This window comes from Haliotis rubra, unplaced genomic scaffold (assembly GCF_003918875.1).
Source record: "Haliotis rubra isolate DU_JTF1 unplaced genomic scaffold, ASM391887v1 Scf1023, whole genome shotgun sequence".
Taxonomy (NCBI): Eukaryota; Metazoa; Mollusca; class Gastropoda; order Lepetellida; family Haliotidae; genus Haliotis; species Haliotis rubra.
The window spans coordinates 31032-55178 of NW_025764919.1; the positions used below are offsets into that span (position 1 = coordinate 31032).

The 24147-nt window shown below is 44.9% G+C and overlaps 1 protein-coding gene across 1 annotated transcript in view; it reads left to right on the plus strand.

Moving 5' to 3' along the window:
• The window catches only part of LOC124271154 (solute carrier family 15 member 4-like), a 25585-nt gene continuing 1438 nt past the window's right edge, over positions 1-24147 (plus strand). The window contains exons 1-10 of the mRNA XM_046706227.1: positions 1-160; positions 15827-16156; positions 17274-17372; positions 18997-19082; positions 19531-19670; positions 20396-20565; positions 21218-21393; positions 22155-22341; positions 22553-22753; positions 23935-24069. Of these exons, the coding sequence (XP_046562183.1) occupies positions 15847-16156; positions 17274-17372; positions 18997-19082; positions 19531-19670; positions 20396-20565; positions 21218-21393; positions 22155-22341; positions 22553-22753; positions 23935-24069 (1504 nt within the window). The 5' untranslated portion in view covers positions 1-160; positions 15827-15846. The remainder of the gene's footprint in view (positions 161-15826; positions 16157-17273; positions 17373-18996; positions 19083-19530; positions 19671-20395; positions 20566-21217; positions 21394-22154; positions 22342-22552; positions 22754-23934; positions 24070-24147) is intronic.

Genomic DNA, 24147 nt, shown 5'->3' on the forward strand with positions numbered 1-24147 from the left:
TTTTAGAAAATCGTTTCTATTTCCTGATGGATATGATTAATCATTGGTACTGTCATCTGTGACCCTCAAGAGATCGACTGTCCTCTGAGACAGGGTGTCAATTTGGCTTGTATCTCCCCCAGCAGGTGGATATAGTTCCTCGTCACTGGTTATCACTAAGGTAAGCCGAAATATTTACGCTTTGTGTGTAAGGAAACAATTGATATTATTGACAATCCCACCTTGCTATGAGGTCCCTGTCTCTTGTGTCTGTAATGGAAGGACTGATATCACTGACAGCCCCACATGTGTCTGTAATGGAAGGACTGATATCACTGACAGCCCCAAAAGTGTCTGTAATGGAAGGACTGATATCACTGACAGCCCCCAAAGTGTCTGTAATGGAAGGACTGATATCACTGACAGCCCCAAAAGTGTCTGTAATGGAAGGACTGATATCACTGACAGCCCCAAAAGTGTCTGTAATGGAAGGACTGATATCACTGACAGCCCCAAATGTGTCTGTAATGGAAGGACTGATATCACTGACAGCCCACATGTGTCTGTAATGGAAGGACTGATATCACTGACAGCCCCAAATGTGTCTGTAATGGAAGGACTGATATCACTGACAGCCCCAAACGTGTCTGTAATGGAAGGACTGATATCACTGACAGCCCCACATGTGTCTGTAATGGAAGGACTGATATCACTGACAGCCCCAAAAGTGTCTGTAATGGAAGGACTGATATCACTGACAGCCCCACATGTGTCTGTAATGGAAGGACTGATATCACTGACAGCCCCACAGTGTGTCTGTATATGGAAGGACTGATATCACTGACAGCCCCAAAAGTGTCTGTAATGGAAGGACTGATATCACTGACAGCCCCACATGTGTCTGTAATGGAAGGACTGATATCACTGACAGCCCCAAAAGTGTCTGTAATGGAAGGACTGATATCACTGACAGCCCACAAAAGTGTCTGTAATGGAAGGACTGATATCACTGACAGCCCCAAAAGTGTCTGTAATGGAAGGACTGATATCACTGACAGACTGATATCCCACAAGTGTCTGTAATGGAAGGACTGATATCACTGACAGCCCCAAAAGTGTCTGTAATGGAAGGACTGATATCACTGACAGCCCCACACGTGTCTGTAATGGAAGGACTGATATCACTGACAGCCCCAAAAGTGTCTGTAATGGAAGGACTGATATCACTGACAGCCCCACAAAGTGTCTGTAATGGAAGGACTGATATCACTGACAGCCCCACAAGTGTCTGTAATGGAAGGACTGATATCACTGACAGCCCCAAAAGTGTCTGTAATGGAAGGACTGATATCACTGACAGCCCTCACAAGTGTCTGTAATGGAAGGACTGATATCACTGACAGCCCCAAAAGTGTCTGTAATGGAAGGACTGATATCACTGACAGCCCCAAAAGTGTCTGTAATGGAAGGACTGATATCACTGACAGCCCCAAAAGTGTCTGTAATGGAAGGACTGATATCACTGACAGCCCCACATGTGTCTGTAATGGAAGGACTGATATCACTGACAGCCCCAAAAGTGTCTGTAATGGAAGGACTGATATCACTGACAGCCCCAAAAGTGTCTGTAATGGAAGGACTGATATCACTGACAGCCCCAAAAGTGTCTGTAATGGAAGGACTGATATCACTGACAGCCCCAAAAGTGTCTGTAATGGAAGGACTGATATCACTGACAGCCCCAAAACATGTGTCTGTAATGGAAGGACTGATATCACTGACAGCCCCACATGTGTCTGTAATGGAAGGACTGATATCACTGACAGCCCCATACAAGTGTCTGTAATGGAAGGACTGATATCACTGACAGCCCCACATGTGTCTGTAATGGAAGGACTGATATCACTGACAGCCCCACATGTGTCTGTAATGGAAGGACTGATATCACTGACAGCCCCACATGTGTCTGTAATGGAAGGACTGATATCACTGACAGCCCCAAAAGTGTCTGTAATGGAAGGACTGATATCACTGACAGCCCCAAAAGTGTCTGTAATGGAAGGACTGATATCACTGACAGCCCCAAAAGTGTCTGTAATGGAAGGACTGATATCACTGACAGCCCCACAAGTGTCTGTAATGGAAGGACTGATATCACTGACAGCCCCAAAAGTGTCTGTAATGGAAGGACTGATATCACTGACAGCCCCACATGTGTCTGTAATGGAAGGACTGATATCACTGACAGCCCCAAAAGTGTCTGTAATGGAAGGACTGATATCACTGACAGCCCCACATGTGTCTGTAATGGAAGGACTGATATCACTGACAGCCCCAAATGTGTCTGTGTCTGTAATGGAAGGACTGATATCACTGACAGCCCCAAAAGTGTCTGTAATGGAAGGACTGATATCACTGACAGCCCCAAAAGTGTCTGTAATGGAAGGACTGATATCACTGACAGCCCCACATGTGTCTGTAATGGAAGGACTGACAGCCCCACAAGTGTCTGTAATGGAAGGACTGATATCACTGACAGCCCCAAATGTGTCTGTAATGGAAGGACTGATATCACTGACAGCCCCAAAGTGTCTGTAATGGAAGGACTGATATCACTGACAGTAAAGTGTCTGTAATGGAAGGACTGATATCACTGACAGCCCCCACATGTGTCTGTAATGGAAGGACTGATATCACTGACAGCCCCACATGTGTCTGTAATGGAAGGACTGATATCACTGACAGCCCCAAAAGTGTCTGTAATGGAAGGACTGATATCACTGACAGCCCCACATGTGTCTGTAATGGAAGGACTGATATCACTGACAGCCCCAAAAGTGTCTGTAATGGAAGGACTGATATCACTGACAGCCCCAAAAGTGTCTGTAATGGAAGGACTGATATCACTGACAGCCCCAAAAGTGTCTGTAATGGAAGGACTGATATCACTGACAGCCCCAAAAGTGTCTGTAATGGAAGGACTGATATCACTGACAGCCCCAAAAGTGTCTGTAATGGAAGGACTGATATCACTGACAGCCCCAAAAGTGTCTGTAATGGAAGGACTGATATCACTGACAGCCCCACATGTGTCTGTAATGGAAGGACTGATATCACTGACAGCCCCACATGTGTCTGTAATGGAAGGACTGATATCACTGACAGCCCCAAAAGTGTCTGTAATGGAAGGACTGATATCACTGACAGCCCCAAATGTGTCTGTAATGGAAGGACTGATATCACTGACAGCCCCACATGTGTCTGTAATGGAAGGACTGATATCACTGACAGCCCCAAAAGTGTCTGTAATGGAAGGACTGATATCACTGACAGCCCCCAAAAGTGTGTGTCTGTAATGGAAGGACTGATATCACTGACAGCCCCAAATGTGTCTGTAATGGAAGGACTGATATCACTGACAGCCCCAAAAGTGTCTGTAATGGAAGGACTGATATCACTGACAGCCTGACATTACAAGTGTGTCTGTAATGGAAGGACTGATATCACTGACAGCCCCACATGTGTCTGTAATGGAAGGACTGATATCACTGACAGCCCCAAAAGTGTCTGTAATGGAAGGACTGATATCACTGACAGCCCCAAATGTGTCTGTAATGGAAGGACTGATATCACTGACAGCCCCAAAAGTGTCTGTAATGGAAGGACTGATATCACTGACAGCCCCACATGTGTCTGTAATGGAAGGACTGATATCACTGACACAGCCCCAAAAGTGTCTGTAATGGAAGGACTGATATCACTGACAGCCCCACATGTGTCTGTAATGGAAGGACTGATATCACTGACAGCCCCACATGTGTCTGTAATGGAAGGACTGATATCACTGACAGCCCCAAAGTGTCTGTAATGGAAGGACTGATATCACTGACAGACCCAAATGTGTCTGTAATGGAAGGACTGATATGGAAGGACTGATATCACTGACAGCCCACATGTGTCTGTAATGGAAGGACTGATATCACTGACAGCCCCAAAAGTGTCTGTAATGGAAGGACTGATATCACTGACAGCCCCAAAAGTGTCTGTAATGGAAGGACTGATATCACTGACAGCCCCACATGTGTCTGTAATGGAAGGACTGATATCACTGACAGCCCCCAAAGTGTCTGTAATGGAAGGACTGATATCACTGACAGCCCCAAAAGTGTCTGTAATGGAAGGACTGATATCACTGACAGCCCCAAATGTGTCTGTAATGGAAGGACTGATATCACTGACAGCCCCACATGTGTCTGTAATGGAAGGACTGATATCACTGACAGCCCCAAAAGTGTCTGTAATGGAAGGACTGATATCACTGACAGCCCCAAATGTGTCTGTAATGGAAGGACTGATATCACTGACAGCCCCAAATGTGTCTGTAATGGAAGGACTGATATCACTGACAGCCCCAAAAGTGTCTGTAATGGAAGGACTGATATCACTGACAGCCCCAAAAGTGTCCCACATGTGACAACTACATGTGTCTGTAATGGAAGGACTGATATCACTGACAGCCCCAATGTGTCTGTAATGGAAGGACTGATATCACTGACAGACAGCCCCAAAGTGTGTCTGTAATGGAAGGACTGATATCACTGACAGCCCCATGTGTCTGTAATGGAAGGACTGATATCACTGACAGCCCCAAAAGTGTCTGTAATAACTGATATCAGCCCCTGATATGTCTGTAATGGAAGGACTGATATCACTGACAGCCCCAAAAGTGTCTGTAATGGAAGGACTGATATCACTGACAGCCCCACATGTGTCTGTAATGGAAGGACTGATATCACTGACAGCCCCAAAAGTGTCTGTAATGGAAGGACTGATATCACTGACAGCCCCAAAATGTGTCTGTAATGGAAGGACTGATATCACTGACAGCCCCACATGTGTCTGTAATGGAAGGACTGATATCACTGACAGCCCCACATGTGTCTGTAATGGAAGGACTGATATCACTGACAGCCCCAAAAGTGTCTGTAATGGAAGGACTGATATCACTGACAGCCCCAAATGTGTCTGTAATGGAAGGACTGATATCACTGACAGCCCCCAATGTGTCTGTAATGGAAGGACTGATATCACTGACAGCCCCAAATGTGTCTGTAATGGAAGGACTGATATCACTGACAGCCCCAAATGTGTCTGTAATGGAAGGACTGATATCACTGACAGCCCCAAATGTGTCTGTAATGGAAGGACTGATATCACTGACAGCCCCCAAATGTGTCTGTAATGGAAGGACTGATATCACTGACAGCCCCACATGTGTCTGTAATGGAAGGACTGATATCACTGACAGCCCCACATGTGTCTGTAATGGAAGGACTGATATCACTGACAGCCCAAAAGTGTCTGTAATGGAAGGACTGATATCACTGACAGCCCCACATGTGTCTGTAATGGAAGGACTGATATCACTGACAGCCCCACATGTGTCTGTAATGGAAGGACTGATATCACTGACAGCCCCAAAAGTGTCTGTAATGGAAGGACTGATATCACTGACAGCCCCAAAAGTGTCTGTAATGGAAGGACTGATATCACTGACAGCCCCACATGTGTCTGTAATGGAAGGACTGATATCACTGACAGCCCCAAAAGTGTCTGTAATGGAAGGACTGATATCACTGACAGCCCCAAAAGTGTCTGTAATGGAAGGACTGATATCACTGACAGCCCCCATGTGTCTGTAATGGAAGGACTGTGTCTGTAATGGAAGGACTGATATCACTGACAGCCCCAAAAGTGTCTGTAATGGAAGGACTGATATCACTGACAGCCCCAAAAGTGTCTGTAATGGAAGGACTGATATCACTGACAGCCCCACATGTGTCTGTAATGGAAGGACTGATATCACTGACAGTCTGTAATGGAAGGACTGATATCACTGACCCCCAAATGTGTCTGTAATGGAAGGACTGATATCACTGACAGCCCCCAAAAGTGTCTGTAATGGAAGGACTGATATCACTGACAGCCCCAAATGTGTCTGTAATGGAAGGACTGATATCACTGACAGCCCCACATGTGTCTGTAATGGAAGGACTGATATCACTGACAGCCCCACATGTGTCTGTAATGGAAGGACTGATATCACTGACAGCCCCAAAAGTGTCTGTAATGGAAGGACTGATATCACTGACAGCCCCACATGTGTCTGTAATGGAAGGACTGATATCACTGACAGCCCCACATGTGTCTGTAATGGAAGGACTGATATCACTGACAGCCCCAAAAGTGTCTGTAATGGAAGGACTGATATCACTGACAGCCCCAAAGTGTCTGTAATGGAAGGACTGATATCACTGACAGCCCCACATGTGTCTGTAATGGAAGGACTGATATCACTGACAGCCCCAAAGTGTCTGTAATGGAAGGACTGATATCACTGACAGCCCCAAAAGTGTCTGTAATGGAAGGACTGATATCACTGACAGCCCCAAAAGTGTCTGTAATGGAAGGACTGATATCACTGACAGCCCCAAATGTGTCTGTAATGGAAGGACTGATATCACTGACAGCCCCAAAAGTGTCTGTGTATGGAAGGACTGATATCACTGACAGCCCCAAAAGTGTCTGTAATGGAAGGACTGATATCACTGACAGCCCCACATGTGTCTGTAATGGAAGGACTGATATCACTGACAGCCCCACATGTGTCTGTAATGGAAGGACTGATATCACTGACAGCCCCAAATGTGTCTGTAATGGAAGGACTGATATCACTGACAGCCCCAAAAGTGTCTGTAATGGAAGGACTGATATCACTGACAGCCCCACATGTGTCTGTAATGGAAGGACTGATATCACTGACAGCCCCAAAAGTGTCTGTAATGGAAGGACTGATATCACTGCCCCCAAATGTGTCTGTAATGGAAGGACTGATATCACTGACAGCCCCAAATGTGTCTGTAATGGAAGGACTGATATCACTGACAGCCCCACATGTGTCTGTAATGGAAGGACTGATATCACTGACAGCCCCAAAAGTGTCTGTAATGGAAGGACTGATATCACTGACAGCCCCAAATGTGTCTGTAATGGAAGGACTGATATCACTGACAGCCCCAAAAGTGTCTGTAATGGAAGGACTGATATCACTGACAGCCCCAAAAGTGTCTGTAATGGAAGGACTGATATCACTGACAGCCCCACATGTGTCTGTAATGGAAGGACTGATATCATGGAAGGACTGATATCACTGACAGCCCACATGTGTCTGTAATGGAAGGACTGATATCACTGACACAGCCCCACATGTGTCTGTAATGGAAGGACTGATATCACTGACAGCCCCAAAAATGTGTCTGTAATGGAAGGACTGATATCACTGACAGCCCCCACATGTGTCTGTAATGGAAGGACTGATATCACTGACAGCCCCACATGTGTCTGTAATGGAAGGACTGATATCACTGACAGCCCCAAAAGTGTCTGTAATGGAAGGACTGATATCACTGACAGCCCCACATGTGTCTGTAATGGAAGGACTGATATCACTGACAGCCCCACATGTGTCTGTAATGGAAGGACTGATATCACTGACAGCCCCAAAAGTGTCTGTAATGGAAGGACTGATATCACTGACAGCCCCAAAAGTGTCTGTAATGGAACTGATATCACTGACTGATATGGAAGGACTGATATCACTGACAGCCCCACATGTGTCTGTAATGGAAGGACTGATATCACTGACAGCCCCCAAATGTGTCTGTAATGGAAGGACTGATATCACTGACAGCCCCATGTGTGTCTGTAATGGAAGGACTGATATCACTGACAGCCCCAAAAGTGTCTGTAATGGAAGGACTGATATCACTGACAGCCCCAAATGTGTCTGTAATGGAAGGACTGATATCACTGACAGCCCCAAAAGTGTCTGTAATGGAAGGACTGATATCACTGACAGCCCCACAAGTGTCTGTAATGGAAGGACTGATATCACTGACAGCCCCAAAAGTGTCTGTAATGGAAGGACTGATATCACTGACAGCCCCAAAATGTGTCTGTAATGGAAGGACTGATATCACTGACAGCCCCAAAAGTGTCTGTAATGGAAGGACTGATATCACTGACAGCCCCAAAAGTGTCTGTAATGGAAGGACTGATATCACTGACAGCCCCACATGTGTCTGTAATGGAAGGACTGATATCACTGACAGCCCCAAAAGTGTCTGTAATGGAAGGACTGATATCACTGACAGCCCCAAAAGTGTCTGTAATGGAAGGACTGATATCACTGACAGCCCCAAAAGTGTCTGTAATGGAAGGACTGATATCACTGACAGCCCCAAAAGTGTCTGTAATGGAAGGACTGATATCACTGACAGCCCCAAAAGTGTCTGTAATGGAAGGACTGATATCACTGACAGCCCCAAATGTGTCTGTAATGGAAGGACTGATATCACTGACAGCCCCACATGTGTCTGTAATGGAAGGACTGATATCACTGACAGCCCCACATGTGTCTGTAATGGAAGGACTGATATCACTGACAGCCCCAAAAGTGTCTGTAATGGAAGGACTGATATCACTGACAGCCCCAAAAGTGTCTGTAATGGAAGGACTGATATCACTGACAGCCCCACATGTGTCTGTAATGGAAGGACTGATATCACTGACAGCCCCACATGTGTCTGTAATGGAAGGACTGATATCACTGACAGCCCCAAAAGTGTCTGTAATGGAAGGACTGATATCACTGACAGCCCCACATGTGTCTGTAATGGAAGGACTGATATCACTGACAGCCCCACCTTGCTATGAGGTCCCTGTCTATATATAAACATATTGCAGCTGACCTCCTGGTATAGAGACAAGGCATATGCGAGTGTCAGTTACAGGATAACATCATACACTTCATCATGTTGTACTGCGCAGTGGGATCTGAACTATGGAGACTTGGTATTCTCTTGTGTTGACATGTTACTTGACATACCTGAGGAACACGTCAACGTACTACTACATACAGGAGCAGCGTCAGACCCTATAGTTTAGAGTGAGTGAGTGAGTTTAGTTTTACGCCGCTTTTAGCAATATTCCAGCAATATCACGATGGGGAACACAGAAATTGGCTTCATACATTGTACCCATGTGGCGATCGAACCCGGGCCCTCGGCGTGACGAGCGAACGCTTTAATCACTAGACTACCCCAGCGCCCCTATAGTTAAGATGATGTATAACACAATGTGTTGATCCTCATTATTGTCAATATATACTAGGCGTCATTAATAAAGGGTCTAATGATATAAAGCACACGTAAAGAAACATTTGTCAAAAAATAATAGAACTAAGAGTGTCATCATAATATGTTTAATGTGTTGACAAAGGTGATGCATCGTGACATACAGACAGACAGTTCAGACAGCACTATTAAATCAGTTGTTTAGACCAACCCACCCAAAATGAACATGACAAACATGAAGCACTCGGTCATTCAATATCTTATGTACTCTCCTCGTGCGTCCAATACACAGGTGCACCTTGTTCTCCTGCTCCTTATCAAGTTCATAAAGAAACCTTGCGGAATCGCATTCCATTCCTCTACTAGAGCTCTGCGGAGTCCTGAGAGATCCATTGGTGCTAGGTGACGTGTTAGACTAATGCTTAGTCTCTGAATGGATATAATTTTGATAGTAACAAACAAACCTATTATAAATTGAAAAGGAGACCTAGGGAGACCAGAGATTCAGAACCTGGGGAAATCTAGACTTGCTTCATTTAGGGCTTTAGCACTGCAGGGAAGGCTAGGCGGGAAGGAACATAATGTGGTTCAGGGACTGTGAGACAGACTAGGTGACGTGTGTACACACGTCGACCGAGTTCATCCCAGGCATGCTCAATTGGGTTGAGGTATGGGGAGCATGCTGGCCACTCCATCCGCTCTACACCCTGCTGCCTAAGGAATTCCGTGACAATCCTGGCCCGATGAGGCCTATCGTTGTCGTCTTACAGTCAAAAGGGTCGACCATAAAAGCCATGCATAGCTTGCAGGAATGGTACTGTTATAGGAGCCAGAATCTCGTCCCGATAACTCTGTCCGGCAAGATTTCCGTCGACCACGTGCAGTGGAGTACGTCCAGTAGGAGTTATCCCTGCCCAAACCATGAACGATAGTGAAAAAGCATCAACACATGTGTATTGTCCTCCACTTTCCATGGATAGAGCGACTTGCACGTGCAAATCATTAACATTAAGTGGTTTTCCATATTGACTATTTGAATAAGGAATGTGCCATTTGTAACAGAATGTATCGGTCGTTAGAAAACGTAATAATGATATGTCAACGGCCTGACGTGTTTTTCCATACTGTTACGAAAGTTCGTAATAGATTCAGTTGTTTTATATTTCAAACAAAAACGAAGATTTTGAAACTTTCAAGAAATAGTGTTACCAATAGCTTGACCCTTCATTAATGACGCAGAGTATAATATTCATGATACTCTATACCGACAAAGGACTTCGATATCTTTACAGATGATATGACTCGCAGCTAAGGCGTGAATGTCGACCCCGTGCAGTGAACGTGATAACACATGTGATAACACCAGCTACCGTTAAGCTTAAGTGGGATATCACCACAAGCCTGACGAGAAACTTTACCCGACATCACCTGTACTATGTCAGACTACAAAATGTATGATAAATCTTATAAACGCATTGCTTAGTCACGCCTTTCTAGAAGTGAGACTGTTAAAGGGTTACAGATGCCAAAACGACCTTTTATGTCTAAGTTCATATAAATGAGACAACAATTCTGATACAGAAGGAAAACTATATAGCCTAAGAAAGATGGTTACTATGAATGCCTTGAAGAAGACTTAGCAGTCTGAATAATTCAAAGCGGTTTGCACCCTTGAAGATCCGGGTTAGAATAGGTCTTCAGTAACCCATACTTCTCGTAAGAGTCGACTAACGGGATCGGGTGGTCAGGCTCGCTGACTGGGTTGACACATGCCATTGTGTCCCAATTGTATCCCAATTCCCTGGATTATCTGGTCCAGAATCGATTATTTACAGACCGCCGCCATATAGCTGGAATATTGCTGAGTGCGGCGTAAAACTCAACTCACTCACTCACCCAAAGCGGTTTGGACTTTTACTCACCACTTATGTATCAATTGTGAGACATACAAGACGTGAAATATCAACAGCCATTGCAAATTCAAAATCATCTAACTGTGCCAGACCAGATAACAGTTTTCAGTAAGTTCTCACACCGAGATTCTATTGAATGTTTTGGTTTATATATGTACTAGTTTCAAGCCTCGCTGGTTATGTGTCATGTTTCTGCTACATGTAACTTTGTGACCGATATACAAGTGTTTTCAGTGGACCATATAAACATATATGTAGCTGAAGCCCAAACTCCACAGATATCGTATCCTATTGCGACATTACCAGCGCATCTTTTCAGTCAAAATTATAACGTTTCACGATATTTACGTGGCTTTTAGGAAAATACCCCAAAAGCAGTAGAGGCGCACCCTCCTGTGTACGTCAGTAGACATAATACATAAAGTGTGTGTGTGAGAGAGAGATATTGGCAGTTTGGGGGGCATGCTGATAAAACGCCGAAGGTCAAGCGGTATTGCACGGAGAGTATAGTACAATCAATAACACCGTACAACAAAGGAGATTATTACATTCTGTTACATCTTGCTGTAATTGTATACAACCAGGTATTGACTTGGATGACAAGTTACCTGATAGTTTCGACTGTTCACTCGGTGTACGGCAGGGCTGTTCTCTATTATTCCTTTATTTCTTTAATAAGTGGCATATCAGGCCGGAGCCTTGTCGGGTGCCAGAAATTCAACCCGACCTTGTACACATATTGTACTTTGTGCAGATGCTGCTGATTTGTTTCTGATAATCTCTTTAATCTAAAATAACGTGTTTGCTGAAGGAGTTGTAAATGACACCAGTAAACTGTCAGCGTCGATGAGTTGAGGTGATAGTTGAAGATCAATGTCGTGCTTTACATATACTTAAGCATATATTTGCCTATGTGATATCTACAGCCATTGACATGCTTCTGTGATCCAACCGATATTTAAGTGTTCCCAGCAAGACACAAATTAAATCTTCTCAAGTCAACTAAAAACTGAAACCATAGTCAAGGAGATGTTTCCTTTACGGGGGTATGTGGCTGCTTTGTTGTTGGTGAACAGCTATTGTTGACATCGCAACGGGGATGCCCAAAACGAAACACGTGGTTGTGCAGATTTGAGCCCTTTGCGCGTGCCAGGATCAGTAGTTCAAGTCATGTTGTACGGCCGTTGGTATGACAGCACGTATCTTTGAACTTGTACATATCTAACACCGGCTATTTGGGGTTTTCCGTCACCAGAAAAGTTGTGATACTAACCGGAATAAGTGTGAAAAGACTCGTTAAACTCACTGAACCTGTGGTGTCAAGGCTGAACCTGTGGTGTCAAGGCTAAACCTGTGGTGTCAAGGCTGAACCTGTGGTGTCAAGGCTAAACCTGTGGTGTCAAGGCTAAACCTGTGGTGTCAAGCTAAACCTGTGGTGTCAAGGCTAAACCTGTGGTGTCAAGGCTAAACCTGTGGTGTCAAGGCTAAACCTGTGGTGTCAAGGCTAAACCTGTGGTGTCAAGGCTAAACCTGTGGTGTGAACCTGGTGTCAAGGCTAAACCTGAAACCTGTGGTGTCAAGGCTAAACCTGTGGTGTCAAGGCTGAACCTGTGGTGTCAAGGCTAAACCTGTGGTGTCAAGGCTAAACCTGTGGTGTCAAGGCTAAACCTGTGGTGTCAAGGCTAAACCTGTGGTGTCAAGGCTAAACCTGTGGTGTCAAGACTGAACCTGTGGTGTTAAGGCTGAAAGTAAGTGAATGAATCACTTAAGTTCTTGGTCTGACACGCGCCAACTGATACAGCTGGCATACCAATACGCAATAGAGGTAAAGGCCGCGGGAGCACGCACACTGTGGTATGAAGACAGCAGATTATGGTTACTCGCTAAATATATTCTTTGAAGCGGAGCTATTGGTTGATTAAATTTGAAAAAGAAATGGCTATGAAATGCAACTCACGTTCTCCGGGTCCAACAGTGAACTAGGTAGCTGAAGTTTGCATAAGGGTCCTCATGAAAAGGGCAATAACATAACTGGCAACATATGACTATCGAGGTGGCCAGAAATCTCGCGCAACGTATATGAGATCTTAGTCTTCGCAACTTCTACATAAGATCCGAGGACACCTGTTTCGGATCAAGTCAGAACGATTTTGCGACCGACTGATGAAATGACTACAATACGTCAACATTAAACATCATAAATCTCGGGTTATACGACACTTGTTCAAGTTCAAACTGTCAACTTGCATCCCACACTGCCTTTTAAAAGCAAGTTGACAATGTTTTTTATTCACAATTTGAAAACTGAATACAAGAAGATCCTGGAATGTCCAACAGGTTCGACAGATTGTCGAGAGTGGGTGGGCTATTCCACATCTCATTCCACGCGAGAGATTGACGATGACGTTGACGGAATCGATCGCACAGGACGTAACTGCCCTTCGATATGACCCGTGTTGTATGATCAAAACATGATTCGAGTGTCACTTTCCCGATCTGGTAGCGATACTCTGGTTGGTCGGATGAAAGGTCTTTTTGACGTGACCCTTGATCTGATGTCCTCAGATATTTGTTTAGTAGAATTGAGAGCTGTTGAGTGTATTGTGTCGCCGGTGTACACGTCGATCAGATACACAACACACCCACTGACTATCACTGAGCGAGGTATACATGTTATCCTTTTGTAATAAAAGGACGGATTCTGAAAGATAATTTACTGCAGCGACCACTCTATCACTTCTGTACTACTCCATCAGCGTTCACGTCCTCAACATGATTGTTTCCCCCCGGGCGGAGCGCGGAACACCGGGGACATGGAGTCCTCGTTCCTGGCTCTTCCATCACGGGGACAGAGATTAGAGTTCTGCTGTCGACCGGATACTGTCCAGAAATCCCTCAACGTATCACAGATATACGGAAAATGGTTCTGTGAAAACTGTAGGCGATATAGAACTACAGCTCATGCAGCCTCATATTCAAGGAGAAGTGGTCAAACACTTGGTGACCACACATGTGACCACGGCTTGTAAATAATCACGTCTGGACCAGATAATCTAGTGAACGATATTACGAGCATCGATCTGCGCCACTGGGATACGATGACATCCAACCATCCGATCCCGCTAGTCTCCTCTTAAGCTTACGAGAAGCATATTTTGCTGGACCACTTTCAACCCGTATTTGTACAGGTCATGTAAAACATGGACTGAATTAAAACCATTTTAAACATGTCTCCATTTTCCTGGACATTAATATATTCTATATCAAATTCACATTAAAGTTTTCTTTTCTTTTTGTCGATGTAATACCATTGCGCATGGGAGATGTACAGATTTGGTCTATTTTGTGTGGTGATACCAGGAAAACTGCCCTTCTCCAGCACTGGCATCCTATCGTTTCCCTCTTGTCCATCAGTGCTGTTGGTTGGATCTGGAACTGTGTTTCTACAGACAATGACATTAATTAAGATACACCTTACAACTGACGAACGCTTTATGGTTGAACATGGCAGTCGGCCACGGTATTTAGTTGACAATGACATTAGGTTTCTTATTCACCCTGATATGAGATATCTTTTCCTTGTTGAGCGCTGGAGATTTGATGGCGGACTCTTGCTGTGCATGGCATTACGTGACGGTTCGTTGACCATAGCTTTTTTTCTTTGTTGCTTAATGCCACACTCAGCAATATACCAGGTATATGAAGGAGATCTGTAAATAATTAAGTCTCGACCAGGCAATCCAGTGATTATCATCGTTAGCATCGATCTGCTCAACTGGGATGCAATGACATGCAGGAGACCCTGGCCATCCGAACCAGCATGGGAAGTTGAGGACCAGTTGTAGCCCGGATCTTCACGGCTTTGCTGACACTGGCAATGGGTGACGGGTTCGTATTGAACAAGACGTTAGGTGACGGGTTTAGTATTGAACAAGAAATAAGGTGACGGATTTAGCATTGGACAAAAATTTAGGTGCCGGTTCGTATTGAACAAGACGTTAGGTGACGGGTTTAGTATTGAACAAGAAATAAAGTGACGGATTTAGCATTGGACAAAACTTTAGGTGACGGGTCTCGTTTTGGACAAGAAGTTAGGTGACGGGTCACATATTGGATAAGAAGTTAGGTGACGGGTCTCGTATTGGACAAGAAGTTAGGTGACGGGTTCGTATTGGACAAGAAGTTAGGTGACGGATTTCGTATTGGACAAGAAGTTAGGTGACGTATTGGACAAGATATTCGGTGATGGGTTTGTTGCTGAATGTGAGAGATTATGTCACGAGACTCGTGTTTAAAATCACATAAGGTGACATCGGGACTCTTGTTGAATATGACGGATTGGATGATGGGAATGCAATGGGATTCAAGAGGCTAAAGGGACAGAACTGGTGATATTCCCATGCTGTGTATTGTTCAAAGACTCAAAGCTGCCACTATGCAGGCTCTGATTCCTCCAGCAGATGTCCTGAATGTGCTGATGACCGTTCCATGTCGATGTCGTGTGTTGCCACCCGATGTTGTAGGTGGTGGTTATGTAGGAAGTGTTTCAGGTTGGAACTGTCTTTGACGTCTACATGCAGGTCCATCCGGACTTTCGTGACATGACTATTGAAGTACCCTGGAAACACCTACTAGAGTCCTGGGGGCTCTGGTTCAGTTGTGTGTATATATGTACAGTAGATATACACTGACTGAAACCCTTTACCTTCATGCTGGCTGATAAGTGTGTTTGCTATGCAGGTCCACATATCTCCGTTGATATGCCTCGATCGGACAACACCAGCTATGAGGCTGACGGGGAAACACAGCGGCTCCTTCCAGACGGCAAGATGGCGGCCACGAAGGAGTATGAGAAGTCAATGAATGATTTTTCGGGTTCTGAGAAGTCACGAAGCAAACCCAACGTGACGTTTGGCGCCACCAAAGTGTTTGTGGTGATGTCCATCCTGATCTGCGAGTTGTGTGAGCGCCTGACGTACTACAGCATTGTCGCCAACCTCATCCTGTTCTGCACCAGCACCCTGAAGTACAGCAGTCCAGATGCAGCCACCATCAGTCTCGTCTTCTCAGGTCAGTCTGGGTCAACGGCACACGCATCGCATTTTCACAAACTCCACACACAAAGTCTTTTTTCACAATTCTAATATATATATATATATTAGTTTGGGAAAACACACACATACACAAACAAACAAAAGACACACACAACACACACACACACATATATATATATAATAGTATATATTCCACTGATATAATGAAAGATGCAATTGTAACCAAAGATCTGAGTTATTGAATGCATCATGTTATTTAGGACATAATCAACTGCAGCATATGTTATCTCTGGGATTGCACCTCGGTAAAGTACAGATGTTAGTATTCACTTTCGAATCCCGGGTGGGATTCAAATACAAAAGTATTAGAATCAGTACTTATAATACCAACTAACATATGTTGGGTGTAAACCATTAACGCATTCTGTGATGTAGATGCTTGCTGTTTGTATATGTGTCAATAGTATTCCTGCAAGTACCGGACAGGTTGCAGATAACTGTGGTGTTTTACTGTACTGATGGTCTGTCTGAAACACACCTCATTCCTCCAGGTTGCAAATATTTGACAATGATTAAAGGTCTAGTTTACATATATTGTTTTATGTGCTCTCATATGTGAACGCCGAGAACGATCGTTATCTGACCTTCAGTGTCAGTGATGTGACCCCGCGCCTGTAGCAGATGATACACTTCAGAGGGGTCACCAAGTGTCAACCCAATGTAGCTATGTGCTACACAGCAGGAGAGCTACAGATCAGGTGCAACTTTATGTTACATCATTTTTCCTGAATCCGTGAGTTAGTGAGTGAACGAACACGGCATGGTGCACGAACAAACAACTTATACCCAATCGTGGACTGATGACATCTAGATCGGTCACAAAGCGAAAGCGGGATCAGAACTAGGTGGTATCTCTCACTTCAACTTCCACCGCGCTAACACAAACTCAGCCCTGTACTTGTCTGACACTTTGTCACTTTGCAATGGCGTACTTTCCCAAGGATCCAGCATGCCATTTTATATATATTTTGAAGATTTCCCTCATTTACTTTTCTCAGCTATAGTTAAATGTGTTTTGGAAAATACTATGTTGTATTGTGAGTCACTAACGCGTGCACACTCCATCTGCGCAGGCGTGGTGTACTTCATCCCCGTGGCCGGAGGCTACATCGCCGACTCCATGGCAGGTCGATACAACACCATCCTAGGAGCAGGCCTGATCTACCTCATAGGTGAGTTACGCAGCTGGCCCAGTATTTCCTGGTCTGTCCTTGACGACCGGGCCCAGTGTTTACACAGGTTATACCCCACAGCGTGACAGTACTCATATAGTGTAGGGCGCTGAGCTGTTAGGGGGTGTGTTGATGTTGCTATAGAACTAACGCTGCACTGACGCTCGCATGTGTTTTATGAGAAGAATGTTTCCATGTTGAAGAAAATACGACACCACTCGACTTAGTGCTGGACCTGAAGCTATGGTTGAGTGTGGACCTGTAGTGCTGGACCATCAGTAACGTGTTGGACCTAATGCTGGGGCTGAACCTAAACCACCGGGCAAAAGAAAGTTATCACTGTTACAGTAATTGTATAAAAACTAAAACGCTGGTACAACTTTGAACCCAAGCAGAAGACATTTACAAAAACGCACCATGGTCGGGATAACAACGCAGCTGTGCGAAAACATCGTACGAATCAAAATGTGACAAACATAATTGTGGGACATTGGTCCAAATGCACATGCATGATTGTGGCATAAATACCGGTGTTGGACAGCACGCATGCAGTAACCAAAAACCCCAAAACAAACAAAACAAAAATAAGCACCACGAATATGCCAAGACTTACGTAAGGGCAACAGGACAAATCGGTATGGACAATATAGGGGCTTCACATTCACAGCTGGTTAGACCCTTCAACAGCAGCCAGATCACCATCGCCGGGCAAATTGATAAACCGCTACCAGCAAACTGGCCAGACCCAAGAGCGCCCAAGAACGGGACGATCAAAAAGTCACGACACCGGCCGAAGACCGCTACATCCGGCAGATCCCCTTCAGGTGCAGATTCGTGACGGCGACGTCACTAGGACACGCCATCAGCAGACGAACAGGCCTTCGACGACTTGGTATGGCTGGTGTACGAGGCCTTCCACGGAATGGCCTTGACCCGTCTAAATCTTCAATGCAGATTGCAATGGACATGAACTGTGGGTCGGTGGCAGCGACGTGACTGAGAGAGAGTGCTCTTTACAGACGAAAGTCGATTCGATCGGTTCAGAGCCGATAGCAGAGTTCGCGTGGTTCGATGTAAATGAGAGCGACTGGCGCCAAACAGCGTTCATGAAGTTAATCCGTTCATACTTTAAAAAGTGATAACTTTCTTTTGCCCGGTAGTGTATGTCCGTCTGTAATGTCTGTAATGACGTGGTGAAACTGTAGTGAAGTGCTTGACCTGGAATTGGGATCTAGTTTTGAAACTAGTGTTGTACGTGTGGTGGTGAAGAACTTTAGGATGGTGCCGGACCTGGATCTGTGTCGGTGACCTGGACCCAGTCTTTGGGGAAGAAGTTAGGACCTCGAACCCGTTGTGTAGTGCTACAGTAGATCTCTTGTAAATTGCTCGAACCACTAGTAAACTGTTGGTATAATTCTAGACCTGTAGTGTAGTGTTGGACCTGGCCCTACAGTGTTTCATCTGTGGTGTAGCCTAGGTGGGTGTGGCAGTATATACGCAGAGTAATCAGAGATCACTATATTGGCAAACAAGGTTCAATTTCATGTATGTGTGGGGCAAGAACTTCTATAATCCTAAATGTTTAACACTGGTGATCGAACCCAATCTCACGGCTCCATTGCAGGTCTTGTGATGATCCCAGCCTCCGCTATAGACTATAAAAGCATGTTCGGTAGGTCGGAGGATGGGTCGGCCTATGACATGACACAGGTAAGTTGGAACATCGGGGGTACCTCAAGATATCGGGGGATATATCAGTAGGATACTTCAATATATCAGTGGGTATATTCAAAGATTACTTTAACATATATGGGGATATATATATCGATGCATCTCGGAAGTTTGTCATGTAACGCAGGCATATAAGTCAAATAGCCAGTCTTCTGAGGGACATAATTATATGGTGATATTCAGGAGTTAAGGGCTACTGATTGCAGACAAGTCAAGGGGGAAACGTCTTAAAACTAGCCATCATAGTAGCCAACGACTGCTTAAATCTACAACGATTCTTACACTGCATAGTTTAATACCTGTTTCCTAAATCTGGAATTCATGAGAAACATGTATTTTGTGTGGCCTTATATGGTGCACTTTTAGCGTCTCGAAATCTCCAGATTATTTTAAAACGACCATCGACTCCGAATCCTGCTTTCTGTAGGAGGCGAGACGAGGATTCTTCCTGGGAGGTCTGGCGTTTGTAGCTATCGGAACTGGTGGTATCAAGGCCAACGTCGGGCCCTTCGGAGCCCAGCAGGTTGAGGGTCTTGGTGAAGCTGCCGTTCAGTCCTTCTTCAACTGGTAATCAATGATTGTACATTTAGCAGCTTTTCCTTGGTATGCAATTATATATTTTAATGACAGTTTGTGATAGGGTAGCTTAATGGTTAAAGCGTTTGCCCTTTACGCCGAGAGCCCCGAGTTCGATTTCCTACAGGCGCACATGTCCTCCGCGTTGACATTGCCCAAAACACCACAAATATCGCCGCTGCGAGCACCCCACGTCGGTGTTCATAACCCTGATGCCCACAGCATGCAGTCGTCTCATCACTGTGACTCCAGCGAGGTCAGCACCCGACTGTGCAGATGCTAAATGTGCAGGGGGTGGTCATCTTGCAGGGATGTCATTCTCGATCCCCGAGTTCTGGGACCGTCAGATGTCTGACCAGTCTGGTTGACGCCTCTCACTTGTCTGATGATGGTCTGCCAATGGCAAATGGCCTCTGGATGTGTGGCTTTAACATGTATACCACTAACAGCCTTAATCGACTTGTTTATATAAAAGGATATCTGTGGCTTCTTGGAAACAGAGACATAATGCTTTTAACTTGTAAGTTACAATCAAAGCACTTTTTAAAATATTTACGTTGTTTATTTTTTTTAAATCCCAAAACGCCAGGTGTTTAGCTTGTTTTGTAAGTTAGTGTTCAGTTCCGCGATTTCCTAATCCTGTGGTTGCAAGTCGCAGTGGTTGTGAATCCCCCAGGCTGGTATATGGAATGTTTAGCCGCCGATCTGTGTTACAGGTTCTACTGGTTCATCAACGCCGGAGCTCTGGTCGCCTACTCTGGGGTAGCTTACCTTCAACAGAACTACAGCTGGGCCTGGGGCTTCTCCGTCCCTCTGTTCAGCATGGTCCTGGCTCTCGTTGTATTTGTCCTGGCCAGAAGTCGATACGAGCACCTGCCTCCTGGAGGTCAGTAGATTCTAAGGAATCACTATCAAATAATGATATATCAAGTGATTGCTAAAAGGTCAGCGTATCCTGCTCACCGATGACGCCAGTCATGAACAGGGGGGTCTTTTATACTCTTGGGTTTGACAAAAAATTACAAACGTTATGAAAACGTTACAAGACTGAAACAGACTTTAGGCCTGTGATACTCGATTCAAATGCGTCCCCATTTCCTGTTTGTTTGTGTCAGGACACTCGAGTGTGCCATCCCGTATTTGTGCTGTAATCACGTCCTGCTGTCAGTGATGGCGCTTGCATTTATTACAGATGATCCATGTACTACAATTCTAGTGTGGACGTTTGAGCGTTCATATGCACCACGATTTATCGGAATGGTTCTACGCCGCGTTCAGCAATGTCCCGGCACAGTTGGGTACACCAGAAATTGGTTTTACAAAATATTCCATTTGGGTAATCGAATCTTGACCTTGACGAGCGAACGCCTCAGCCTCAAAGCTACCCCACCGGTCTTGACGCTTATAGTCCACACATTGTAGTTGATTCATGTGTATGTCTTGTCACACAGAACACAGTTTGCATTTCCACATGACGCACAGTTATAATGAGGTGACTTCCGGGTTAGTCGTGCAGTAACAAGTGAGAGTTGTTTCAGAGAGCGTGCTGGCCACGGTGTTCAATGTGTGGCGTAAAGGCTGTGGCGACTTTGAGCGGGTGAGGAAGAGGAACGGCGGGACGATTAATGACGCGACTGTAGATGGCGCTGTCAGTGTGTTGAGAGTCATGCCTGTGTATCTACTCATGATCTTCTACTGGGCCATCTACTCCCAGGTACCCACACTTTATACAATACTACCTGCCATTAGCCTAAGAATAGATATTAACCAAAGAATAACACATGACCCTGGCGTGAACGCTAAAATAGGACCTGACCTTGAAAAAACCCTCATATTAGACCCAGAATAGACCTAATATAAACTGTAGAATATAACTTGCTTTATCCACCAAACACGAAATGACATAACCCTAGAATCAGAGGTAACCTTGACCTTAGAATACGATGTGCGCTACACCTTACACTACCCTTCAATATAGGCAAGGTCGAGCCCAGGGGAATGAGTCAAACAACAACATAAACTGATGTACACAAGAAAGTAAACATTTGCTGGCTTTGGATCATTTTGAAAGAAAGACATCGTAAATAGTTTGAAAAGTGTTCTGATTGTGACTTACAAGTCGCAAACATTCAAACATTGTGTAGATGTTGCCAAAACGCCACAGACATGTCTGTGACTCGTAAGTCAGAAACAAAACATTTTCTAAAAAGTATTCTCAAAACACCAGGTGCTCACTGTATTTTGAACGTCAATATATTTAAGCGTTGGGAAGACCGTCCATTACATTCAAGCACAAAGCAAGCGTATTGCCGGAAACTAAGCCAATTATAGTTGGGTGTAAAAGAGAATGTCAAACCCAGTATTAAAAATAGCGTCATGATTAGATCATCAAAAGTTACCAGTCTTTGAATACAATTTTTACCAAGCTATGTGTCGTAATTTCATAAGATACCGTGAGTATGTTTTGTTATAAAGATGCAGTCAACGTTCTTCTTGCAAGCTGAGAGGATGAACGTCAAGGTGGGGGACATCAAGATCCCCGCCGCCATGCTGAACATCTTCAACACCATCATCATCCTGCTGCTAATCCCCCTTGTGGACCGTGTCTTATATCCTTGCTTCGAAAGGATGGGTCGTCCTCTCACACATCTCCAGCGAATGGGTGAGGCCTTCTTAAATACCAATACCTGTACCACTGATTAACGCCTGGGGTGAACTAGAACACCATTACTTCAATATATCTGCGGCTATATGGGAGATTGGGAGATGCTGGAGCCAAGGGTGCTTCAGGAAACTACTGACGATGCTACCACCATCTAGGCAGTCTGAACGTGAAATGGGTAGAGTTACATAGTATTTCCCCCCTTGTGCAGGTGTCGGTCTCTTGCTTGCTGGGGGATCCGTGGTAGTGGCGGGGATAGTGGAGATCTACAGGAAGAAGGACATCGCTGCCAACGGCGCCGTCGTCCAGGTGCTGGGGCATGAGAGGTTCAACGCATCCTCAATGTCGGTGTTCGTACAGATCCCAGAGTATGCCTTTGTGGGAGCAAGCGAAGTATTTGCCAGCATCACAGGTGAGAGAACATGTCAATTAAAAACAAGTTTGCACAGCTAGCTACACTGACCTTGACACCGAGCCATGTGGGCATAACACTTCTGTACAACATGGCCTCTTGACGTCAGAATTAACGTTACTACATCAAAGTGCCGTGTAGTCAGCTATATCGGTGTATCCTGTAGTCGGGAATATTAGAGCTATATCCTGTAGTCGGGAATATTAGAGCTATATCGCTGTATCCTGTAGTCGGGAATATTAGAGCTATATCGCTGTATCCTATAGTCGGGAATATTAGAGCTATATCGCTGTATCCTGTAGTCGGGAATATTAGAGCTATATCGCTGTATCCTGTAGTCGGGAATATTAGAGCTATATCGCTGTATCCTGTAGTCGGGAAAATTAGAGCTGTATCCTGTAGTCGGGAATATTAGAGCTATATTGCTGTATCCTGTAGTCGGGAATATTAGAGCTATATCCTGTAGTCGGGAATATTAGAGCTATATCGCTGTATCCTGTAGTCGGGAATATTAGAGCTATATCCTGTAGTCGGGAATATTAGAGCTGTATCCTGTAGTCGGGAATATTAGAGCTATATCGCTGTATCCTGTAGTCGGGAATATTAGAGCTATATCCTGTAGTCGGGAATATTAGAGCTATATCGCTGTATCCTGTAGTCGGGAATATTAGAGCTATATCGCTGTATCCTGTACTCGGGAATATTAGAGCTATATCGCTGTATCCTGTAGTCGGGAATATTAGAGCTATATCGCTGTATCCTGTAGTCGGGAATAGTACAGCTACATACGGCTATATCAGGGTACCCGGTAGTCGTAGATAGAACGGCTATATCAGGGTACCCGGTACTCGTGGATAGAACGGATATATCAGGGTACCCGTGAATAGAACGGCTATATCAGGGTACCCGGTAGTCGTAGATAGAACGGCTATATCAGGGTACTCGTGGATAGAACGGCTATATCAGGGTACCCGGTAGTCGTAGATAGAACGGCTATATCAGGGTACCCGGTAGTCGTGGATGGAACGGCTATATCAGGGTACCCGGTAGTCGTGGATAGAACGATTATATGAATTTACCCTGTAGGTTGTTATACCATACATATTTTCGGCAGAATAATGACAATGTCATTAGCTCATTAAACTTTGCAGACTAGACAAGATCCGTGTATATTTCTGCAGGTCTGGAATTCGCCTTCACACAAGCGCCCCCGTCCATGCAGGGGCTCCTTACAGGGCTGTTCCTCATGACTTCCGGATTAGGCAGCTTCGTATCGTCAGCCATTCTCAAAATTGTCGAAGCTGCCACAAAAGCTGGTAAGTTTCAATGGCGTGCAAATAACCCAAATAACTCCAGCTTGACAAGTTGTTGATAGTGCAAATCATGAATCATCG